The 24,720-nt window shown below is 48.1% G+C and overlaps 1 protein-coding gene across 1 annotated transcript in view; it reads right to left on the reverse strand.

Moving 5' to 3' along the window:
• Positions 1 to 24,720, reverse strand: part of MGAT4B (alpha-1,3-mannosyl-glycoprotein 4-beta-N-acetylglucosaminyltransferase B) — a 52,391-nt gene that overhangs the window by 8,117 nt on the left and 19,554 nt on the right. The window contains exons 2-8 of the mRNA XM_082324408.1: positions 7,849 to 8,028; positions 7,023 to 7,163; positions 6,048 to 6,181; positions 3,422 to 3,468; positions 1,198 to 1,311; positions 690 to 765; positions 198 to 312 (exon numbers count right to left, since the gene is read on the reverse strand). Of these exons, the coding sequence (XP_082180534.1) occupies positions 198 to 312; positions 690 to 765; positions 1,198 to 1,311; positions 3,422 to 3,468; positions 6,048 to 6,181; positions 7,023 to 7,163; positions 7,849 to 8,028 (807 nt within the window). The remainder of the gene's footprint in view (positions 1 to 197; positions 313 to 689; positions 766 to 1,197; positions 1,312 to 3,421; positions 3,469 to 6,047; positions 6,182 to 7,022; positions 7,164 to 7,848; positions 8,029 to 24,720) is intronic.

Raw genomic sequence — 24,720 nt, forward strand, 5'->3', positions numbered from 1 at the left:
CAGCAGTACCAGCTGTGAGGATCTTTCTCCCCTGTGTAAACACAAGGGTCACTGCAAAAATAGGGAGTGATCAAGTCCAAGTATTTTACCATCTCGTGGGGACAAGTCGTTGGACCAAGAGCATAAGTGCTCGCAAGAACCAGCAGGCACTTGTACCTGTGCCTGATGGGACTGGGGTGAGCAGGGGAGAACGTTACCTATAAACCCCAGCTGAGAAAACTCCAGGATCATCCACTCTTCGGAGGGCTGCTGCAAGGCAAAGTTCTTCATCGTGCTGAGATAGTTTGGTTTGGCCACAATATCATCCTCCAGCTGCAAGAGGAAAGGACGCTCAGTGCCAATGACCCATCCAGGTTCCAGTAAGAGCCTCTCTGTGCAGAGCAATCACGCCGTAGACTGGAGGAAAGCTTTGGCACAGACCTAGTTTATTCTGGAAGATGCTCCAAGTGGATTTTTCTCACCCAATCTAACAGGTAAATGAAACAAGGATTCCTGCCCTCCCTATGCAGGAGGTCTCCACGTCTAAAACATCTTAGAAACCTAGTTTTTGAACCTATCTGGTTAAAACCCGCTCCCACTCTGCGGCATCACACAACTGGACATGCTCTTTGCCCTCTCTCAGCTGGGTACGAGCCACAGTGAACTCACAGGTACACCCATCTCCCCTCCGCCCCCAGCACCAAACCCACCTGCACGTAATATATGCCTTTGGACTGGGCATACATCATTAAAAAGCAGTAGTCGAGGTTCTGCTTTGTCCTCCACCTGCAAGAGACAAACACGATGGGAGCGTCGATCTCTCCCGGGATACCGGGCTGCTCGGGGGATCCAGCTGAGGCTGGGTTTAAGCCAGGAAGGTGACACAGTTCTTGGAGGAGGGGATGGCATACGGCCTCTCCCTTTTGGTCTCAAACTGGTCAGCTAAGAGTTACTAGAAAACTCAGGGATTTCCAAAATGAACATCATCTGGGTTAAAATGCCCCCCTCGCTTGGTGATGGAAACACCGCAGCACAAGGCAAGCCCTGCAAAGCTGGCGCCAGTTCATACCCCCCGCCACGTCCTTCCAGCTCTCGGATAAAGCCAGTTTAAGGCCTCGCCTGGCCCTGCAGAGGAGCTTTCCCTGCCGGAGTCGGGGGGGGAGATGCTGCAGTCACTTAATTCAGGGCTTGCTTGTTTTTAAGCTCATTGATTCTTACCTGACTCTTTCCTTGGGGTCCCCAAAGGATTCCCGGAGGCGGGAGAAATCAGGATAGAAATGCGGAGACGGGGAAATTACCTCCAGGAGACCTGAGTGTATTTCCTTTGGGAATCTGAGGGAGAAATGCAGCAGTAAACAAATACCTCTACGTCTGACATACCATTTCATAGACCAAATCGCTGGGTAAACACTGAGCCGCAGAACCAAACAAAAAATACAGCCTCTAAGATAAAACTTCCCCAGCAGGCAGTGCAATTCCAGGCCCCACCAAAGGACATCAGCAGGGACTGCCACGGAGTTGTAAACCTGCTCTCTCCCTCCCACGGTCTCTAATAGCCCCACGTTCGCGTGCTCCCCCCCAGCATCCCTCCTCCCTCCCGCACACACACGCGGCTCAGCTTTAAAGACCAGCCACGAGCACCATGTACTCTCTACAGGATTAAATGGACCTACAGACTGGTGCACCAAAGAAAGGACTTGCTGGCATTACCGGCATTTAGAGATTTTCCAAATGCATCAGTAATTAAAAGCCATTTTGCAGAGATTATGTTATGTATTTCTGGGAGGTTACTTAAAACACTGCTGTGCTATAGTTAGGACAACCAGCAGCAATTCTACCTAGTTCCCTTACACTGATAAAATCAGCATATATTTTCCGTATAACGCGGTTAGGAACCCTTTAAAGAGTCAAACTCAAACAGAAAGAAATGTCACCCATCTGAAAAACAGGTACCTACAACAGCCTTGCAAGCAAAACCCAGAGATTACTGTAACTGTGAGAGATAAGCGGGAAAACCAGTTATTTTTATACTGCCTTTTTGAGAACATTTGGTGCGAGGCTGATTTCCTTTGTTTGTGCAGAGCTGCAGGACGGGAGATGGGGCAGAGGGAGACAAAGCAGCGAGACTGCCAAAAACTTCTCACTTATTTTTCCCTTCCTTATTCCCTCCTTGGGACTGGCAAGATTTTCAGCTAACATTTTCAAATCTTCCCTTCCTCAGGCAGCAGTGAAACAGAAGCTTCTCACTGAGCCGACAAAACCTGTATCGAAGCAGCAACAGCTTTCTCCCTCCTGCGATATGAGCTCAGCCTGCCCTGGCCCCACACCACAATTCAATTTGGAAGAAAAATAATTTCAGTGAATCAGGGAAGGGCAGGAGGCACTGGAGAGGAGGACGGTGAGAAATCAAATCATTAAGTCAATTAAAGTTTCAGGCCTTCTATGCAGAAGCACTCTCCACAGCAGCGCCCAGTAATTTCATCAGGATCCATCGGACAATCAGTCCATTATCCCCCGATAAGTGCGTCCTCCTGCCAGCCGGCAGAAGGAGGGGAGCTCTGCCAGCTCCTGCACAGCAAGATGGAGGGCTCTGTTTCAGCTCTTCTGCAAGTGCCCGGGAACACAACCCTCCCCGCACACGTCCCGGCCCCTCTCCCATCATTGGCTCCGGGACGCGGGGCGCCGGGAGGATGCGCTGCCCTTTCGCGTCTCCTTATGGCGACTGCGATCCTTTGGAAGCACGCAACCGCAGGAGCTGGATGGGAGTCACAGCCCCTTCTCTCGTCACCTTTTTCTTTTGCCTCCGAGCTCTGATGCTGTTAACGCCTGGACCGGCTCATGGTTAATAATCCGTCACCGGCTTCTGCCTAAATAGCCACAGACGAAGCTGCAAAAGCCACTAAGACTCCGGGACATAAATAGCAGCTAGCATGAGAGACAAATGTAACTAGCACCCAGAACAAGGGAAAAACAAATAGGCTGGAGCCGGAGGAAAAACAGATCACGGATTTTAAAACAAAATGAGGCAGGAGCATTTGGGTGTGCTTACCACACTGCCCAGTTGCTCTGACGCCGCAGAGCAGGTAGAGGGCTGTACTGGACACAGAAACAATTGCCAGGATGACTGGAAATCTAAATAATCCATCTTTTTGCAACGCCACAGGACAGAAAGAGCAAAACGAAACGGCATGACCACGTGTGTTGAAGACTGCAAGCACAAAGCAGCCTAATGGAAGCTACATATGGGATGCATTTTAGAACAAGCAGAAAGTGGAAGCGGCAATAGCAAAGACAGCCCAGAGTTTAAGAACAGAAAAAAACCCAAACAACAAAAAAATACAAAAGGGAACCATAAAAGCGTGTATTCTCTCCTTAATGAAGCTGTTCCCTGGCCTCGCTACAGGCACAGACCCTACTGCCATAGTCATTTGGAAGTGCTTACAAGTTTTTGATATTTTCTGCCACTCCGGCTGTGTACTGTGGATCCGTCTGAAAACAAAAGATAAGCAGTGTTAGATCCTTCAGCCTCAGTCTGTGCCCCCTGGGGCTCAAAAATCACCTTCAACACACCCCGGGGGTACTGTCAGCACCTCTGTACCATCTCCATATCTCCTTTTATCCCGTTTAACCGCTCTCCCCGTGCTGACAGACTCCTAGAAGCCCTCCTTTGTGGCCAGCGTTAACCAAAGGCATCACACACCAGAAAACACCCCAAAGGACTCAAGACCCTGCACATCTTCCCCACGTGCTCTCCTGGCACTTCTGCCCCTGCCAGCACCAAGTGTTTGCACAAAGTGTTAACTTCTGAGCTATTTATTTTTTTCTCTATATAGGCTGGCTTTCATCCAAGCGAATACTCTCGGCAGAAAAAGATCTCCACCCCTTTTGTGAAAAAGAGAGGTTTATTTATAAGCGTGCATTTTTCATTTCAGGTTCATTTTGATGCTTTTCTTCCTAAAACAACAGTTTGTTCCCACAATCAACCTGGCAACCTGTAACAGTTGGGAGGCAAAGGTCAGCAGCGCTGCGCGCCGCTATCTGCAGGCGAGATAAGTGCGAACACAGGGACAGGCACTGTACAGAAACCATCTGCACAGTGACCAGGGAAACAAAATCCAAGAACAAAGGGCAGGAGACCCAGGAGCAAAAACTGTGCCTGTTTCCTGGTCGCGGTATTGTTTTGGGATCATGGGATCACGCGTCCCAGGCGGATCTGCAGACACAGCATCGCAGAAGCCGGGACCGGCTGCCGCTGCGCTTGGTGCCGGGCAGAGGTGAGAAGCGAGACGCCAGGGACGTCTGTCACAAGCTGAGGACAGCGCTTCCATGCTGGAACTGTGACAAGGGAGGATTTTCTCAAGAGTCCCTTTCCCAAACAGGGCTCAGGCTCCCAGTGCTGGACTGATTTCTTATCCCGGTGCTGCCAAGAAAACAGCAACAGGAAAAACAAAGGCAGGAAAGATGCTCCTGGCTTTGGGAGCAAACACATAGCTCCACTCCAAGCACCCAGCTGCCACCAAAACGGGGGGCTGGTGACAGCTGAGCCGGCCAGCTCGCCCCAGGGCTCCCCTCTGCCAGCCAAGGAGCCTCCGGCTCTCCCAGGAGCCCGTCCGCTGTGGGTGACACCCACGGTGGTTAGCGGTGGCACTCAGAAATGAGAAGTCCCCATCCCAAAAAGGACATTCAGTTGCTCCACTCATCGTCCTGAGTCTCTATAAATTACCCAGCGTCCGCTCCAGGTTCACACCACCTCTCCACTATTTACCCTTTATCCCGTGCCTGAAGAGCCCTAACAAGCAATGCACAGTGCAGGTACACTGGGAAACGCGCTGCCGGGGAAGAGGCAGAGCAGGCACAGCCGTGGTTGACACTTGCACGGATGGAGGACGTTGTGTCAACAAGAAAGAACGGAGACAGGGGTGACCTGCAACAGCTACCATCGCTGTTACTGGGCTACAGCACGTGTGCTCCTGCACTTCATGGTACCAGAAGTAATTTCTTTGTTGTTCACTTCCCTCGTCACAGGTACACACAGAGTCAGGTGCTGCCACCACAGCGTGCACCCTATTTGCAAGTCAGCTGAAAAATAAATATTACTGCAGTCCTAAACAGAAGATGTATTTGGTCAACTTACTTAAAACCTCTCATGCTTTAACTCACCTGCTGTGAAAACAGCCACCAAACCTGTCCTGGCTCAACGGGAAACGACGGCCAGGACCAAACTTGTCCCGGGCACTTTGGGCTGCACCCATCTGTGCACACCTTCTCCTTGTACAAAATACCAGCCAGAGACCCAAAAGCCAAATGCTACTCAAAATGTCAAATTACGGGTAAACAGGCAGCAAACCCAGACATTTATCTTTGTTCCGCTCCCAGTAACATGCCACTGAGGTTTATCTTTCTCACTGGATTTCTGGAAATTAAGACAAATGCAGTTCAAGCTCAAGAAAATAATCCTGAGGGGAAAGCCATGGAGAAAAATAACCATCTAAACCCATAGATAAAAGCAGCTCTTGCGGATTAATGTATCAACGCTTTTTAGCCCCTGGATTCAGCAACTGATTCTGGGCTCCAGACACCAGCATGAAGAGGCATCTCGGCCCCAAATCAGCAGGCGCTTGGGTTTGGAGAGGGAGTTAGTGCTGTCTTACAGGTACGCGGAGAAACGAAGCTGCTTCAGGAGCAGGTCTGAGAGCTCCCCTAGATGTGGCCATGGGGCTGCTCCAGCACATTTTGGGAACAACCACTCAAGCACCCTGCAAGACCCATCACGATTTAGACCAGCAAGATCAATGCACGTGCTGCACTGGCAGCTGCTAATGTTTGCCTGCTCGCACCCGGACCCTCTCTGGCCCAGTCGGTGTTTCATTTTGGGCAGGACGCACCTAATGATCCTGGTGGACGGCAGCCCAAGGCTGGGCTTATCTGCCCCGGCACGCGGCAGAGCTAGCCTCCAGGTGGGCAGACATCCTGTTTGGCACCAAGTTTGGCAGACAGTGGGATGGGATGGGGGCCAGGGAAATGGGATAAATAGGGAAATGGGATAAACAGGCAAAGCTCTGTCTTACCTCAGCGATGAGGACGACGATGACGGAGTCCTCCTTCTCCTGCTGAGTGAGCTCTGAGATGAGGGAGTTGAGGGTGTCGGTGAGGTAGGAATGCACCTCCCGCTTCACGCTGGGGATTCCCATCACAACAGACACTGCCCGGGGCCAAGGAGAGATTTTAGAGAGGGGGGTGCTGCGACAAGACACTTAGCTCCACTCCCATGACTGCCTCACGGTTCACCTGCTCGGTGCCATGCTCCATCAATTAAAACCAGCAGTGATCAGCAGGTTGGTGGGTTCCTGGGCTATGTAGGGTTCCCATACTCCTGTCCCCCAGCCCAGTACCAACCAGCAGCACCCCAGTGTGCCAGGCTGGCAGGGCACTCATGGCAATCAGATAGACTCTTTCTTTTCTCCCCAAAAGACTGATGGCTAAGGAAACACCCAAAAACCCTCCCCCTCCTAGGGGCCTTTTCAGCCTGTGAATGTCAACTTCAAGAGCACCCTTGTTCTCCAAACCCCTTCCATGGCCAGAAGCATCTCAGTTGAGGAGGGATAAGTCAGGTCTTTGGCTTTGGGTTGAGATTTGGGAGCAGGAGGGAATCATCTAGTACCCAAAGTCCTACTCCAGATGGGATTTGTCCCCTAAGACTGGTTAGAGTCTCCATGAAGCACCCTGCAAACTGCGCTTTCATCTGACCACCTTCCAGGCAACGTCTAGAGCACTCTGGAGATGGAAAGCAGCAAAAAATATCTGGCAGAAGCACTGAGAACATTTTAGTGCCAGTCAAGAGCACAGACAGCACTCCCCTGTAGACTCGCAGACGTGACATGGCTTACCCACCCCGTGTGCCATGATCCCAAGGAAGCTTGCATGATGCATGCAGCCTTTCCTCCAGTCCTGCTCATCTCCGTACCACAGCCAGGCCCGGGAAAGGGGAGGGACAGGCATTAAGGTGAGGAAGAGCACCAGAAGCAGCACTAATTCCCATTTACCTCCAGTGCGCCCCTGTCCCACATGCACGGCTGGCTGCAGACTGTTCTCCTTTGACAGCAAATGTGGCAAATGATGGAAGATGGTGGGAAGGTGCAGCACATTCTTGTTGGTGATATTCCACAGTTTTAACTTGGTTTCGTCTTAAAAAGGAAAAGGGAATCAATTGCAAGGAATGGCAGGCAAGAAGAGACTGCAAGGCAAAAAGCCTTTTTAGAGCAGCCTGGCCACCTGAGACTACTGCTGGGTTATAAAAAATCAGGCCAACCTTTAACATGCTACCACAAACCCAATTAAAGTTCAGCAGGAGCCATGAGGGCCTTAAAGAAGTCCCAAAATATTTGGGAAGGAGGGGGGAGAATGAAGATAAAATGAAGGTCAAATTGGATCTTTCTGCAGAGATCCAAAACCGAGCAACTTAAAAAAAAAAAAAAAAAGAACAAATAAATTGGCAAGGGGTGCTCAGCCACCCTAACTCCTTCCCCCTCCCTCTCTCTGGATACCCATTTTCCACATGGATTCAATACAGCCATAGGAAATGGCATGTACGACTTGCAAGGAAAAAAAAAGCTTGTAAGCAAGCAAATTGGCAAATATCCGCAGCCGAGGCAAATCTCCGTGTTTAATGATGCATATGCACCTCTAATTAAACAGGAGTTTAAGAGTTCCCAAGTCCCTCTGAACTCCACAATTTGCTCGCGCCGGGGGAGAGAAGAGCACGTCCTGTCCGCAGCCCCGCACACACACACACGCACGCACACCTCTCTACCTCCTCATTAGCAACAGCTTCACAACAGCCCGAGATCCTCAACTTCTCTGTTTATTCACCAGATAAGCTGCTCCAGGTCCGGTTTATATCCCGCAGGGCCTGCTTCTCCGAGATCGCTCTCTTGATCTCCTCCAGGACCAGGTTGAGCTCCTTTGAGCGCTTCAGGCTCTCCTGTTCGGCTGCGTGGAGTCGGTCTCGGAGGGCGAGAAACTCCCGCTGGTAGATGTCCACAATGTCACCTGAAGATGGAAAAGAGAGAGAAGCTTTCTCCTCCGAGCTCTGAAGGGTTTCAAGTTGCAAAAGCAATGCCCATCACTCATACCTCCCCTACCTCCACAAGCCTTAAAACATGGATTTAGGGAGCTGTGGTCCAGCACGCACCCATTGGTTGTGTTGGAGAGAGGGCAGTTTAAGCTGCAGAACTACAATTAAAAAGCTCCTTCCATTTTTCTCTTTAACTTGGGTTTCTGGGTCATATAGAAATACAACCTTGTTCTCTATGACCAAAGCATGCAGCAAAAAATAAGTTGCATGGTAGTTCTTCTTCACCATATACTTGGAAAAGGGGAGTCAGCTGTTGGTATTAATTTTATGAGCAATATTCTGCATCTCTCTGCAGCTCCAGAAGTTTAAGCGTATGAGATGGCAACCGCTGGAGTGAGCAGCGGGGAACCAGAGACAAGTGAAAAAGAACTGAAAGCACTGGTGGTGATGGCCTGTTAAAGCCATGACAAACCCAAGGAATATAAATATTTTTAATTGCCTTGCTCCTTGCTTTGGTTCCCTTATGGTACACAAAGGAAAGAGTTTTAAGAGCACACGCCAAAGGGCGTTCGAGTGGGTAATTCAGGAGAACCCCTGGACAGCATCTTGAAGGCCTTCTCCAGACGGCACGGGGCATCTCCCAGATGACCCCGAGTGAGGGAAACCGAGATGCTGGCAAGGGGGATGCCGCTCTGCAGCGAGACAAGGGCGGGCACAGCACCTCCTCCAGCTTCGGAAGAGACTCCCAAATTCTAACAGCCAAAAGGGATTTTGGCGATCTAAGCTCTCTGAAACAAGGCAGCATAAAGAATATCACACGGCAACAGCTGCCTGGATGCTTATATAAATCCAAGCGTTTGGATACACACCTTAAGGATGCATCATAAATGTAATATATAAAAAAGAAACTTTTGATAGGGTAATAAAGCTTTTTCTTATGAAACATCATCTTATCACCATGCCCTCTTTAAGCAATAAAACTATCAAGAGCCTTCAGCTGGAACGAACTATACAACAGCTGGGAGTGGAATTGGTTAGCCATTAGTGAACTTTCCTGGGCTGTTTTTTACCCCGTTATTAATGAAACTACCCATTAAAAAGACACTTTTATCTGTGGTCACTCATGTGTTTTCAGTAAGGCTGTAACTCGCAGGACTACAACCAAAATAGATTTATCCACTGAATAGTAAACCCTTAGCCCAAACATGACCAGGAGAGCTAATGACCAAAAATACTGCACTGGAACTTCCCAACACAGGGCTAAATATAAATCAGAGCCGTTGAAAAAAGATATACTGACTGCATTGACAACTTCTAATTTGGGGTCCATAAAAAAAGAGAAAAAGGAATTTGGAAGATCAGACGTACCCAGCTCCAAAGCACAGAGTTTCCAAGACAACAGTGCTTCCCAGTCCAGCTCCCGTCAACACTTTTGCCTAGGAAAAGTTTCTCCCATGGGGTCTCTTCCCCCAAAAAAACCTTCTTAAAGACTCAGTGCTTCAACACAAGGGACCGCCCCCCCCAGGCAGTCTGGCTCCTATTAACCTTTCAGCATTAGTTTCAAAGCCACTGGCACATGGGGAGGGAGCAGAGGAAGTTACACCCATTTGATTACTCCGTCCATCTGACAACACGTTATTCAGAGAAAGCTGAGGGACAGACATAAACAACACCAGTCCTTCCTTTTTCCTGTGCGGTGCTGCTCGCTTTCCACTCCCATCAAGAAAACATTTACAAATTTGCAGAAAAACAGGTTAACACCCAGCTTCAGGAGGATGTCAGGCTTTAAATTGACTCCACGAGGAGCCAGACCTTTACCTCCTGGTAACTCTCAGACATAAGAATATACCTTTCAGTTTCCCAGTACTCTAGATTATACGTTTTCCTACTTGTATCTTTTACCAGCAGCATCTGTGAACACCAGCAAGGAGCAAGTCTCTCTCCCCATTTTTGCACGAAACGATGGCAGGAACTGTGCTCGTGCAAGGCTGGAAGCATTCGGCTCTCGGCATACCGGGGGGTTACTATCCCGTGGATGCTATCAAAGCCAAATCACAGCTAAAGGCTACCATTAGATCTTGTTCTGCAATACCTGGAGCAGAGTAAAGGCAAGGCTTTGCACTTAATGGCTTTTTCCAGAGCACTGCACTTCGTTTGTGTCAGATTTAGAAGGGAAATGTCACTGATTATTCAGTCACTAATGACCTGCCCGCCGAAGCCAAGAGCTGTACTTTTCATTAGACCGCAATGGTGATGTGCAGTCAACCATTTGCTGCTTTTCTGGCTAATGGTTGGAAGTGAAATTGTATTTGTTTCCAGTGCTCTTGTCCTATGATGTCTTTGTAGGCTTTCCATTCTTTAATTAAAATTTCATGAAATTTAAAAGCTGATTGATCGTGACCGGTTCCGGTGACAGCGTCAACAGTCCGAGACAAAGCCCAAGATGGGCGTACAGTTTCCCATGAATTTCCAGTAAAGCCATTTTGCACTCATCGGTCTGCAATGACACATGGATGCAGATCTGCCATCCTTGCAAAAAACCCCAGCTGCTCAGCCAGGGAGGGCTCTGAAAAGCCAAGAAGGGCAGCAGACGATAAGGGGTGGGGGAATTGGCTCCCATCTCTACAAGCAAGGATGGACACCGAAGTGATTTGCTGCTAATTAGGCTGAACAAATTTTTCAGCTAGTGTCAGTTCAGCACAGACCCTTTACCTTTCAAAGCAGCAGCACTCCCGATCTACATATTCATTGTATTCCCTCCCAGCACAAGACAGCAGAGCTCTTAAAATATCTCCAGACTCAAGCATTGCAGGACAAAAACTCCTAGCTATAGCTATATTAAAAAAAAGACTCAGCTTACTTTTTCTTGAGAGATAACACATTGCTTCAGGCTTAAAATACACTGGTTTAATAAAGAAAGTCAGTGTTAGGTGACGGTCCGCAGGACGGACCTGGGAGACCAAAAACCTCTCAAACTTGCAGTACTCGCCGCACACATTGTGCATGCCCAGTGCCCTGCAAATAACCCAGTTCTCACCTTGCCATGCCTAATATTTGCACTCAGCGGTCTTTCGCAAGCCGTCTTTAGGAACAGGCTGGCTGTAAGGCTCCAAGCGTACATTGAGCAGCTTCATGCAAGCCGGCTCTCTGCAGGCCAGAGAAGGCAGCGCTGGGCACAGCTGAGCGCCGGCCGCCATCTGTCCATCCCGGCGCTCACCGGAGCAGATCTGGGGGTCGTGCATCCCTGGAGGGGGGAGCAGCCTGCGGCACAGGGACAGCGTCCGTAGGAAGCGTCTGGCTGAGCATCGCTCACCGACCATCAGCTCCCCGCTCTGCTCCCTTCTCTCGCCCCGGCTGTGCCCGGCCGCAGCTGCCAGGCTTCATTTTTTTAGCCGAGGGCCTCCAGCTGAGAACCCTGTGCTGGGTTTGCTGAGCAATGACACGAAGCGCTGGCGAAGCAGCAGGCAGGGACGGCTTGAGCGGGCTCCCTTCCCGGCAGCCGGCATGCAGCGGCGTGCAGGGGACGGGCACACGCTGGTGGGGCTGACGGGCTGCTCCCCAGGAGCCTTACGTGGGTTCTGCAGAGCTGATCTCCTGCAGCCTTCCCAAGGGCTTTGGTCCATCCAAGGCAGCATCCATTTAATAAAAAGTATTTCTCCATGATGGAGAATTCTGTGGCTTCATTCTTATTTTAAGTGGCTATTAAGTGCAAACCATGTTTGCTAGCAGAGGTGAGGGCTGGGACATCTGCATCCACTCTGCTTATCCATTTTCAGTTTTTAGTGAAAGCAAAATACCTAATCTGATCCTGAACCAGCAGACGGGCACAAAATCAGACTACTGCCAATAAAACCCCCACCTTGAAATCTCACACAGTCATCCATATATATATATCTATATATACAGTCAGGAATGTTATAATTCTGTATTCTGCATTAGTCTTTCAAATCGCACTCCAACCTCCCAGGGAGCCTGCGGTGCATTTTAAACATGTCCGTATTTCAGGACCAATTACTGTTGGTTTTGTGCTCAGCAGATAACCTCTCCCAGCAGAGTGGACCCATGGCCAAAGCCAGAGACTTCCCTCCAATTCAATCTTTTCAAAAGCAAAGGCAAGGTCTTTGCTAGCTGGATTTGCTTCTCATTAGGAAGACTTTCAAGAGACTTTGTTTAAAAACTAAAAACAACCCCCAAACCTCTAAACCATTTATCTTTATAAAATCTTGGCTTCAAGAGCACAACTGCCCCTTTTGACCAGTCTGCTGCAAGAGTTCCCAGGGCCAAAAGAGCCAAAAAAAAAAGTGCAGTCCCCAGGACACAACGCAAATGGAGTTGGAGCAGAAAACTAAATTGCCTACGGAAAATTTCTCTGCAATGACTATTCTCCATTTTATTTAAAGCACCCCTTTAATTAATAACCATCTAGGACTTGCAAGGGCCTGGGGGGACTCCAGAGCACACAAACAACCCCCTCCCCGTGCCACAGCACCTATGTTATCCGAAAACGCAGCCAGTGAAGCACGGGGAACCACGAGCCATCCCACCCCAGCTCGCCACCGTGCCCGTCCCAGCCAGGCACCTGGCTGCCCAACGCCTGGCTTCGTCCCCAGCCATTTACAGGCGCTCTTGGAGTTAGATGATGATTAGGGGTTTTATTTTTTTACGTTTTGATGTTTAATGATTTATATAATGCTGGCACCACTCCACACATTACACTCTAGATTGCCCTGATTGAATCACAACATTCATTAGGTATTTTGCTAACAGAATTTCACCAGACCATTAAAAGGGATATAAGGACTTACGCGGTATCAGTGAATTAAATTCAGCTCCTGAGATGTGAAAAAGGTTAGTCCTGCTTTACATGGAAATCTGATGGCTAGTGTAGCACGCAGATGTTAGACACTTTGCACACAGGTACACAGGGATCGGCAGTAACTCTACAATAAACATTTTATACCATTAAAAGCAAAATATTGCCCTTTGCTTATTTGGCAATAGAAGGAAGAGACCAGCTTTAGAGACTCACCATAAACAAAGCCCCAAAGCATCCCCCGAAAAGCCACAGGGAAGCGACTCGGCTGGGGTACATGGAGCTACAGGTAAGTTGTGACAGTAAAAATATTGTCTTAAGTAGCATAAAGAAAAAGAGAGGATAGTTCAGCATCCAAAATACCCCCAAAAGTATCCCTTGCCAGGGAAGATGAAGATTCAGCAGGTCTTTTCCTGCAAATCTAAAGAAACACTAACCATGCTCCTGTAAGATGAGCAAGATAAGAGAGACATCCTCTCCCCTTCCATGGGCCAGCGGACCATTGTTCCCAGTCTTAGACTCATCTTTTAAAATCATAAATATTTTGGCAGCTCAGGATATATGCAGCCACTGAAAACTTGGTTTGCCTTAAGGAACTGAGCAGCAAGACATGGCAAGCCACAAATCAAACACAGTCAAGGCCAGATTTCAGGGAGTGGACGTTATCTAGCAGGGTGGACATCCCAAAAGGCTCCAGCAGTTGCAACTACCCTGCTGGGGGCTGATTCGTCCCCGTAGAAAGAAAGAGCATTTCAGCAGTGCCATCACCACACAGCAAACACGGATGCTTTATTCAGCAAGCACTGTGCGACATTTACAGCTCTACTGTGTCCCAAACCACCTGGATACTGAGCCAAAACAGACGTTTTCTAGTCGCTGCTTATAAAAATACACCTCAAGTTTCTTTATTATAAGTTTCTTTAAACTTTTTTTTTTAAAGAAAAAAAGTTTTTAAAGGAGAAAGGTTTTAAAGGAAAAAAAGTTTTTAAAGAAACTTTTTCAAGTTTCTTTATTATATTATAATTTGTGGTTAACACCAAGACAGAAAGTAACATGGAAAGTAGAGTCTTTAGTACCGCTAGGAAGTTCAGTATATTGGGAAAATAGCTGTAGGTGTGGAGAGCGGCAGGCAGGGCAGGGAACAGAGAGGGAAGGAGGTGGCACGCGGGTTTCCCAGCTCAAAGCAAAGGGGCTGTGTTACAACGGTGCTGGCACTGGCACTGATGGGGCAAGCCCCATCGCAGTCATAGAACCATAGAATGGTTTGGGTTGGAAGGGTCCTTAAAGATCACCTGGTTCCAACCCCCCTGCCATGGGCGGGAATACTTTCCACTAGATCAGGTTGCTCAAAGCCTCATCCAACCTGGCCTTGAATGCTTCCAGGGAAGGGGCATAACGGGCAGGGGCAGCCAAAGCAGCCATCAAAAATAGCACCTATGGTTTAGTTCCTTATGTTCATCCTCTGCCCTTTATTTACACCTTGTTTCAGTTCAGTCACTACCTACGGTATGTGCTATCCTGAATTGGGGCCAAATAATGTATTTCGATGCCACCACCACCCCAAGGCACGCCTCAGTGCCATTGCTATGCCCCAACTTAAGAGCCTGTGCTCAAGCACCATCCTGACCGCAGGCAGCACCATTCTGCAGCATCAGGGTCTCTGGCATGTTACAAAAACCAGCACCCAACCTCCCTACCCAGTAAAAGGTGCTGGCTGCCCGGGTGGGCGATGGCAGCAGGAGGGATCCTTCGCAGCCAGCGCCCACCCAGCCGCTCAGCCCAGCGCCACGGAGGCTCTCGTGCTGCCCCGAGGTTGGCGGCTGGGTTTGAGCATCCCACTACACCACCGTCACGCTGAGCTAACACATCAGCCAGTGCAAGAGGCTTATTAAAAGTCAGCCTGTCTGAAAAAATGACCCTCAAATAAAGAAAGCGCTTCCACCGGCTGCAAGCTGTTGTGTGTGTGTGTTTTTTTTTTAATATAGCCATTTAATAAGAGCCTGTGGTATATTTAACAGCATTTCAACCTTCAACAGCTCTGCGTAATGAGATAGAAATGCAATGCATCTCTCCACTGATGGTCTCTACCCAGGGAACACGGGCACCCTTAAGTCACTATTTCTTCTTTTTGCAGCAGTAGGTTTTGATCATATTCCTGTTGCACGTCTCTTCACTGGAGCTTAATGTTGTCTCAGCACATACGTCCTCAGAAGGAGAGAGGAAAATACATATGCCCTGTGTCTTATTATTCCAAAGCAGGAGCAACTGTTTGCATTTGAGATCCAGTTCAGACAACATTCACACAGACCCTTCAAAAAACAAGCTTTTTTTTGCTTTTAAAGTCCTAAGTAGTAAGTTTTCAGGGATGGGGATGAGTATATTTCCCATTATGGGGATGGTGAACCACAACACAGATGGTGAACGTTATAATTCCCCTTCCAAGGAGGAGAGCAAGTCACAGGGGTGCCTGCGCTCAGACCGAAGAAGCTCCCCAGGGAGCTGCAGGAGGGATGCAGGCTCCAAAGCAAGGATGTAGAAACTCAGAAATTAGGAAAGCAAACAGCGATGCCTACCACCTATGCCTAAAACGTCTTGGATCAGGGCAGAGAAGGCAGCAGAAGCCGTCAGACCGCTCTCAGGTACCTGCAGAGCAGGTTTGGGATCTCTTTCTGTAGCCCTGCTCCATGGGTGAACCACACTGAACAACACAAAGAGCTCCAAGTTCACTGTGAATCCCCTGGGTTTTACCATGCTGCAAACAAAAGCACTGGTGGGCAAGGAAATCCCCGGTAGGTATAAACCACCAGCAGCTTCTGCAGAAGGAACTAGTCCTTCTGATTTTTCCTGGTGTTTTGTCAACGCGTTCAAGGGATTTAATGAGACTGAGAATCAGATGGCAATTCATTTTGCTGCAAAACAGCTAAGGAGGAGAAGGAAGAGGGCAAATACTGTCATTGATCTAAAGAGAAAGAAGACAGAATTAAATAGTGAATATTCATCACAGCAAAAGGTTAACAATCAAAAGGAAGGCATACGGATTGGTATTAAACCCACCACCTAATAGATTTAGTGAGGATCTGGAGAAGGATATGAATTTGTGAAGTAGTCAAATACAGAACTGACATGGAGATAAGTTCGTCAAAGCCAGAAAAGAAGCAAAGGATCAGGAGAAAAGGCAACAAAATGGCAAGTTAACGCCAAAGCTGATAGATGCAAATTAATCGTGGGGGAATAAAGTTATTTTTCACATGGTTCTTAGTTAACAATATTAACTAGGAAGGAGACCGGAGCATCAGAGTGTCTTGATGCTGCTCTGCAGGCAGCAGCAATCCAGGGAAAAAAGGGGGAATGGAGAGGCAGGCAAACAAGATGTTAGTCTGCTTAGTGAACGGGATGGGGAATAACAGTATGAAGATTATAACATTATTAAAATGATGCTGCCTAATCCCAGAATAGTTTTCACCTCATCTGAAAAAGAGTATTATTACAGACTTAAAAGGGGCTTTAGAAGAGGATGATGAGAATGATCAAAGGCCTGAAAAAAAAAAAAAACCTGCTCTGTGAGGAAAAAAAAAAAAAGAGATTATTGATCTTAGGACTCATGATGAAAAGCATATAAAATAGTGATATAATGAAAATATATCACAGACTTCCATTCTTCTTGTCTCAAGTAACCATTCAATTCATATATTAATTTGAAACTGATTAAAGGAAATGTGTTGCACAGAGAAAGTACATTATTTTTCTGAATTCACTGCATGGAAAAACACTGAAACGAGGAACTTAAACTAACGCAGAAGAGCTGGAAGGTGCTGCAAGCACAAAGGCACCATGAGATGGGGCTGAGACCAAGATGGGGTAAATAACCACCCCAACGGCGGTCCCTGCCTCGTCCAGGTTGGCAGTCGCTTCTTCCCCTGTTATTTGGGATAAAGACCCCAAATTTCTGTGTCTCTCCTCACGACTTGATTAGGAACACTGCAGCTTTCTTCTTCAAAGCGAAGCCAATTCATTAGCAATCTAATTATTTACCTGTGTAGTACAAATACAGCTTTCGAAGCATTTTCTCTCAAATGGAAAGCGAGGGCTTTGTTCTTGGTGGGTTTTTTAATACTCTTTATTTGATTGGGGAATAAAAACATGCTGAAAGTGAAAAAAATAAAGCATTACAGAAATCATGGGTCATTAAACCTCGAAATAATTGCAGCTCTACAGGATTTTTAAGGGAGGACATCACACAGGCAAACCTGGGCAAGGGGTGGAAAGAAAGAGGGAGAAGGGGGAATGGGAAAGGCTGGGAATTTATAGACATGGTCAGTCCTGACCGAGCAAACCTGTGTGTGGTTTAAAAGAAGGTACCTTTACCTAATGCACCATCCTTCCATGGCATGGGCAGGGAAAATGCTCTTGGATGCACCTTAGGGCTGTGGCAACAGACTCGCAGCAGAAAGCGTGTTGCTCTTCTGTATTGAAAATGCACTTGCGGGAACGTGCAGCAGCCTCGTCTGCGTATCGTCGGGGTCCAGGTACATGGGTCTTGGCGCTGGCCATGCCATGGGTTGTTTTACTTATCACTTGTGGCCATCAGCTTCACGCTGGATTGCAAACCATCACACGCAATAAAAACCTAAATCAGATTTGCCTGGCTCTCACCACTTGCAAACCTCCAGGCTGGATTTCTTTCCCTTTCGCCTTGTTCTCACGAGTACCAAAGCTATGAGTAAAATCTCATGAACCGAAACAACCCTGGAGAAACAACTGATGTCTGGAGCGTGCAGGACTGCGTTCCTGTGGGTGCTGGTAAGGCCCAACTCTGGAGCTTTAAAGAAGCAGAAAATCCTGAAGCAGAGCAAATGCCTCACAGTCTGACTGGAAACCCCTTATTACAACCTAATTATGTTAATGGTGAAACTGAGGCCTGGTTGCACCAAACCCCAAAGCACCCATGCATCCCGCTCTGTGCCTACTGTTAATGGCTCGCAAGTCCATCCGAAAGGAATCCCTCCAAGAGGGGAAGCTGATCTTTGCAAAGGTCACTGTGTTAATCATCACGCCCTTTCTCTAGCAGCAGCGGTTGCTAATTGCCTGTGAAGGAGTCGAAATGAAATTCTTGTTAATCCTCCTCCCAACATTACAAAAATCCAACATCATCATCATCCCCCCCACAAATGACCATGAGCCACCGGCACTTGGCAGCTGATGGATGAGAGCTCAGCTCATCTCGGGAGAGATGTGGCAGCGGCGGGTGGAAAAAGCAGTTCCACTTTGCAGATTGAAGGAGAGCTTATTGATTAGCAGGAATAAGCACCGGGATGTTATATTTCCCCACCTCCTTGTACGATCGACCATCGCACTAAAGTTACCACCAGACTCAGAACAGCTGAAATCCTGGAACAGGGGAAATTTGTTTAATCGATAACATATGAAGCTTTTGGCATGGCTGAGTGTATGAAAGAATTTGACAACAGCAAAATAAAGTATTGCTGTGTTATAAATCAGAGAACACATATGGAAAAGTTAGAGCGACGTACAAAGTCAAAGGGATATCAAGGAAATCACAGAAGTTCTGGCTGGAGTCCCTGGCTGCGCTGATGTTAATAGCTGACAACTTCAATGCAAGTCAGGTTTGACTTCTTTTTCCAAAAGAGTAACTCATTTGCAATGCATGCAACTGTATTAGAGTGAAAGAATATTTAGAGTGCTCCCTTCGCTCCACTGTCTATGTAAATTGTACATCTTGTCTACCTACAAATCCGCAGCGGCAGATTACAATTTCCCTATTGTACCAACGCCCGATCGGATGCGTGACTCTGCTCGTGGGTAGAGGCAGATTTTTAAACCTTCACGTACTGATCATGGGATGAGCTGATCTGAATTGCATTTTGTTTTAGTAGTCTTAAATAATTTGCAGAATGCTTAAAATAAAATGCACACAGAACCTTTTAAAAATTACTCAGCATTAATATTTGAAATATTTATCCCCCAGGGTGCAGACTTGTAACATGAGCACTTAATGGGGTACATTTTCTTCTCTCCAGAGAAAAAACAAGACATTGCCATTAAATAGCACACTTAGACCAACTATAAGTGTTGATGCTATCTGAGGGCTCTTGTTTCATTTTATATGCTAGGGTAATTCTTCGGAAGAAAGGAATTCTACCACTAAAAGAGCAGGAAGACCCGCTTCTCCCTTTTCTCATTCAGCAGCCAAGAAAACATGAGAAAGGGTTATCAAATAATGCCGACACCCTCCCCCACAAAACCACACCAGCCAGCTTTAGAGTGCAAAAAAAAACCCTCCTTATTTCTTTCCCTTGCAGAAAACACATCACTGAAGTGCAAAAAGATGGAGTTCCCGACTTGCCAGCAACAGCAACCTGCGGTAATTTAACTTTTCTCTATTTGAAAAGGCAGGGACTAAGGCAGAGCTAGGAGGCCCTCATTCCACACCCGACAACAGCTCGGCCGCGGAGCTGCTGCCAGCCCCGCGCCAGCGGCAGCAGCGTTATTCCAGCAGATGCCTGCAGCAAGGCAACACAGCTGCTGGCGACGGCACAGCACAAGGTGGGGGCTGCGGGACACTTCAAGGGTAGAAAATAAACAGCTGGGGGAGGAGGAGGATGCTGACTACGCGGGCGTCCTACTGCTAAGACCTTTGGTTGCTTATTAAATGATGCCTGAAAGCTTCTCAAGAAGCTGCTGCTCTGAAATGTTACTGGCATCTCCCTCTCGCCCGTGCCGAGCTCCGGGCAGGGCGTCACAAGTGGCTGTCGGCGATCCTCAAGCCAGGCAGGCCTGAATTTCAGCCAGACCATCCTGCGGACTGAGCCAGTGCTGCAATGGAAGCACATGGGAACTAGGATGCCCTTTTGGAAAACAGCCCAAATGGAGAGCGGTTTAAATGGCTTGTGAAACCACATCCTTAGAAGTTTTGCTTTCTTGCAATGTCAGGTTTACCTAATGGCTTAAAGACGATGCACTGAGCCTTACAGCATGCTGCTTACCACCTCCAAAAACAGGTATGCTTCCCGTAGCCCAGAACCACAAGACCATGGTATTTATGCTTAATTTCATGACTATTCCTAAAGTGCTGTTTAGTCCTGGCAGAGGACACTTCACGCTCCCTGCGAGTGGATGCACTGTTCATGCCTCTCCGTGCCTTAGAACACATCTATTTAAATGCATTCGGGTTTTCGGTATTTCACACACCGTTACCTTTACTGGTGGCATATATAAGGTAACGCTAATTGCTATGTGGGTTGCTGTGGCTCAGTTTCCCAGACTTTCCACCCAGAGGGAAGCTATGTTACAGAAAGATTCAATGTGGCGTGCTGAGGTGCTGCAAGGAGAAGGCAGGATGGACGGGCAGCCTGCTGAAAGGAGAAGAGCCGCCATCTCCTCGCCAGAACCCACCAGCTGCACCCAGCAAGCAGCGTCAGAGCCCACGGAGAGAGTTTTTCCACGACAAAACAGTTGTATCTTACACGGCCCAGAAAGCACCAGCGCAGCCATACGTCCTCACAGGAGCACGCACAGGACGACGCTGACCTGGGCTGCCTGGAGAGCAAAGCGCCGCAGCATCCAGCCATGGCTCCCCTGGCAGCGCCCCGCCGTCCCCAGCCGCTCCTCGGGAATCAATCCATCAGTCTGCTTTATACCAGGAGAGAAGGATTTGCTGAGATGCTCAAACCAAGAGCCCAGACATTTGGGGAAGACAGAGCTCCGGAGGGGCCACGGCTGCTCAGCAAAGGCACAGGAGGGAGAGGGGCTTTGCACAAGACGAACCCCAAGCACAGCCGAGCAAAGCCACAGCTCGTTCTGAGGGAGTTAAACTGCACAAAATGACAGCAAACCACACCAGTGGGAAGGACAGAATGCAGGGCCTGACCCCGCTCGCTGTGGTCCGGCTGTCCCAGGGGTGCCAGGAGGTCAAAACCCAGTGAAAATCCCACCGGCACGGCACAAGGAAAACAAGCAGCATGACTCACCCCGATGGAAACTGCCTTTAAAACTTGCAGCACGAGTATTTAGAGCTCAATTCGAGCGCCTGTTCCCCTGTATAAAGAGGTTTACTGTTAGACTGCAGTGCCTAGGGAGGCCGTTTCTGTACCCGGGTGCTTTAGGTACCCCCAACGCATCCGAACACCGCTTTGGAAACGGTCTCTCGCCGGCCACCCAGGCTGCTCAGCACCTCTTCTGGTACTAAAAGCTGTCATTTGAGCACATGAAGAAATGTTTAGTGATCAGTTCATCCTTTGGAGTGCCTTTATGAGACATTCACAAAGCAAATCACCCTGGGTGAGTCCTCTGTTAATAACTTCCCCTCGTACCCAGCTTCCCAAAGCTTCCCAAAGCTTCCCGTACATAGATCAGCTTCGTTACCCAGGATCACCGCTGTGTGTTGCTGTGAAAAAACTAATCCAATTTTCTTCTTCTTTAGGGATAAAACATCAAGAGAGGACAGTCAGTCTGTCAAATACAGTAGCAAGGTGGAAGAAGCGGAGGCAGAGCTGTGTCATCATCTCCAGCAAACCCATGCAAACAGGAGCAATGCACACAGGTGAGCCCCAACTCTGTCCCCGGCTGGGAGGAATGGTTCAAGATACGCAGCCTGTTTTGAGGAACTCATTATTTAGTTTTATGACCATGCAAAAAACCCCAAAATGTATAACCTATAAGATCATGACTCCATATATCGGTATTTATGACTACGAAGATACTTGCAGAAGACTCCCACAGCCATGTCCAAAGCCTGGTGAGAGCAGGGGCATTCTGACAGCTTTATAAATCAGTGCCCTGGAAGAAGTATATTAAATTTTCCATAACAAACCACAGTAAGTCCTGTTAGTGCAAAGATACCAAAGGGATCCTGGACGCTGTCAGTGTGAGTTCGGTTTTTATTAGCCCTACGTTGGCGCAGCCCCAAGCAGAGCCACCCGGTGCCCTGCACCACCTCCCCAGTGCTGCGGCGTTTGCCTGGGTGCATGTCCTTGGGGACCACCCAGAAGTGGCCAAACTACTTCAAAAGCCAACCCGGGGTCAGGATGCCACAGAGCGCTGCTTTGGCATCGCTGTGCCCCAGCAATGTCCCCTCTCAGGACCGAAACACACCCTCTGCCAAACCACCTGCGGGGTCCCTGCAGCGCTGGCACCGCTCACTTGCACCCCGGCCAGCGCACGTTGATTGTAGCTAATTCCCTGTACACGTTTTCCCGAGGACAAGCCCAGCAGCTCTGTGTATATGTGTGGCACATCAGATTCTGGGGGAGGGTGGCGTTTCTACACCCCTTCCCCAGCACAGATTTGGAAAGCGTGGGGCAGGCAGCCGTGCAAGCACCTAGGAACAGGCAGGACCTGAGTGCTAAACCAGCCTTGCACACCTGCAAAGCCAAATAAATTCTTTACTTTAACATCAGACAGTAGACTATAAAATGAAGCTATAAGAGCATATCACTGCGCATGAAGGGAAATTCATTCTGCTGCTAATGCCCATAACTTCCCTACTGAGAGTAATGGTTATCAGCAGGAGAATAGGCATCTGAGAGTGCTAAAACCTGCACTCGGTTCTTTCTAAGCTTGTGCTGGGCACACTACTCGAAATACAGAATCGCTGAGTTCTTCTTTCTCCCCAACCCTCAAGCTGACGTAAAATGCCCACGTTTTAATACTAAGTGTGATTAACCATTAGCATAAATTACCAGGCTTATAATGAATTCTCAGAAAAAACCTTGATTGTTTCTTCGGAGCTATGTTCCAGTTATACACCAAGTTACATTTCAGTATAAATAAAGGGCAGCTCCTACGATGGGTATCAGATAAGAAGTCAGACTAAATGATGCTGGAGGTCCTTTCCTTTGAAATACCTAAACATATGTGTTATTTATGATCAGCGTACTACGGGGACTGGCTGATCCTCCGGCGCTGGAGGAAGAGCCAGATCATCTTCCAAAGGCGAGGGGAGAGGAGACAAGCCAGCTAAGCTTCCCAGCCAGGGCAACGATTTATGGATAGGAGCATTTTCTAACTTCGACTTCTTCAGCAAGGAGACCGTACACAGACGTCTCGCCGTTCAAAGGACATCTTGTGCATATGAGCAAATTTGTCCAAATTGGTTTGGCTCCGGCCAGGGTAGTATGTTTAGTACACTATTTCCAGATGTGTTTTGTATCCCTTCAGTCTGGCTGCTGCCTTAAGCCAAAAGAGTTATATAAGCTGCAAAGCTTAATTGGATTATTTAGCCCAAATCGTTGGCCGAGAGGCAGCGGGGCCGGGGAACCGGCCGGGCAGCCTGGAGAGGACCTGCACCACCACCGGCTTGGGCGGGAAAGGGAGGGAGCAGAAGCCAGCAAATAAATTAAAGAGTTCATAAAGCAAGACTGGCCTCCCCATGTCTCTCGAATGTTTTCTCATGCCTCCCACCCATTTTACAGAGGGTGTACTAGCTGGTATTTTATGAGAGGTATGTTTTCCTATTTTAACAACAATTAAAAAAAGAATGCAACAAGCTTTTAGAAGACACAAGCGTTTCCTCTCCACACTAACAAGCATTTCCTGACTCTGCAGCTCCGCGACATGCAATAAACACATCCAGCAACTCAGTTTTCCCACAATAATATTTTTTCCCAAACTTTGGCTGTTGCGTCAGCTTATTTTCCATTTAAGGGCATAATCCTGCTTGTGGGATAACCCATCCCAGCGGATCTTCACAGATGTAATTATTAGAGCAAAGTCCTAAAAAAGAAAAGTGTTGCAACCATTCTTGGGAAGAAATCAGGAAAGAGAAGAGAGAGAAGCTGACGAGTTTCCAAATGCTCTCGCTATCAAAGTGTGCCAGAATGATTTCGTTCCTTTTATTTTTATCAAAACTGGATAGTTAAGTCAGAAGTTAACAGAAGTATATAAACTCACACTAAACTTTGAGTAGGTCACCTACTCCGTTGCTTAAACAAAGGGTACGGGCACGCTTGAGAGCTACTTAAACCCTTGCCATGAGGCCCTGGATGGGCTTCGTGTGGTTTCACTACACATAATACAAAAAAAAGGCAGCCTGGCATCCTTCTGTGCCACTGCTGACAACATTCCCACCGCTCTCCACCAGGCAAAGTGCCACGGATAAATTCAACAGATTAAAACAACCAGAACAGTACGGCAGGCAGGGAGGTGCTCAGCTCTGCTGGGAACGGCTACACAAACGCTGCAAATCACCCGCAGCGCTCGCCCCAGCTCTGCTCCCCGAAGCATCATGCACGCAACCACCCCCCGAAATCCGGGGCTGCGAAGCCCCACCGCCTGCATCCGTGCTGCAATTCATGATGAATATTCCCGTGAATGAGGACCTTCGATTACCATGCTGTACAGAGCAATAGTAAACAGCAGTGGTGACCAAAAAAGAGATTTACAGAAGGGGTCTCTGCTATGATCCCATGATTACTAGTTGCAGAAATTTTTCAAAAAAAGGAATACAAAGAGAGATTTCCACAGGGCACAGTGAGCCATACAATTTGTGCTGTCCTCAAACTTTGTAAATCAAAAGCCAAGCGATGTTTACAGCACTCTAGTTGTTCCTTAAACTTTATTTTTCTTTACTGTGTGCATTTTATGCCCTCAGTGAGCTGCAGCGTAAAGCTCTCTGTGTGTGTGACCGACGGAAAGCAGAAATTCAGCACAGTCTGACTGGGCAAACCAGCCTCACCCCTCCGTCATCAGCATTAAGAGCTTCAACAAATTTGTGTAATACCCAGCATTATAGAAATGGATTTCCAACCAGAGGAGCAGTTGGCAGGATTAAACAAGTAGAAAAGCACATGCACATAAAAAATTGGGAGGTCTGCACACGAGCTAATGGAGCAAGCAG

Source organism: Platalea leucorodia, assembly GCF_965183815.1.
Source record: "Platalea leucorodia genome assembly, chromosome: 11".
Taxonomy (NCBI): Eukaryota; Metazoa; Chordata; class Aves; order Pelecaniformes; family Threskiornithidae; genus Platalea; species Platalea leucorodia.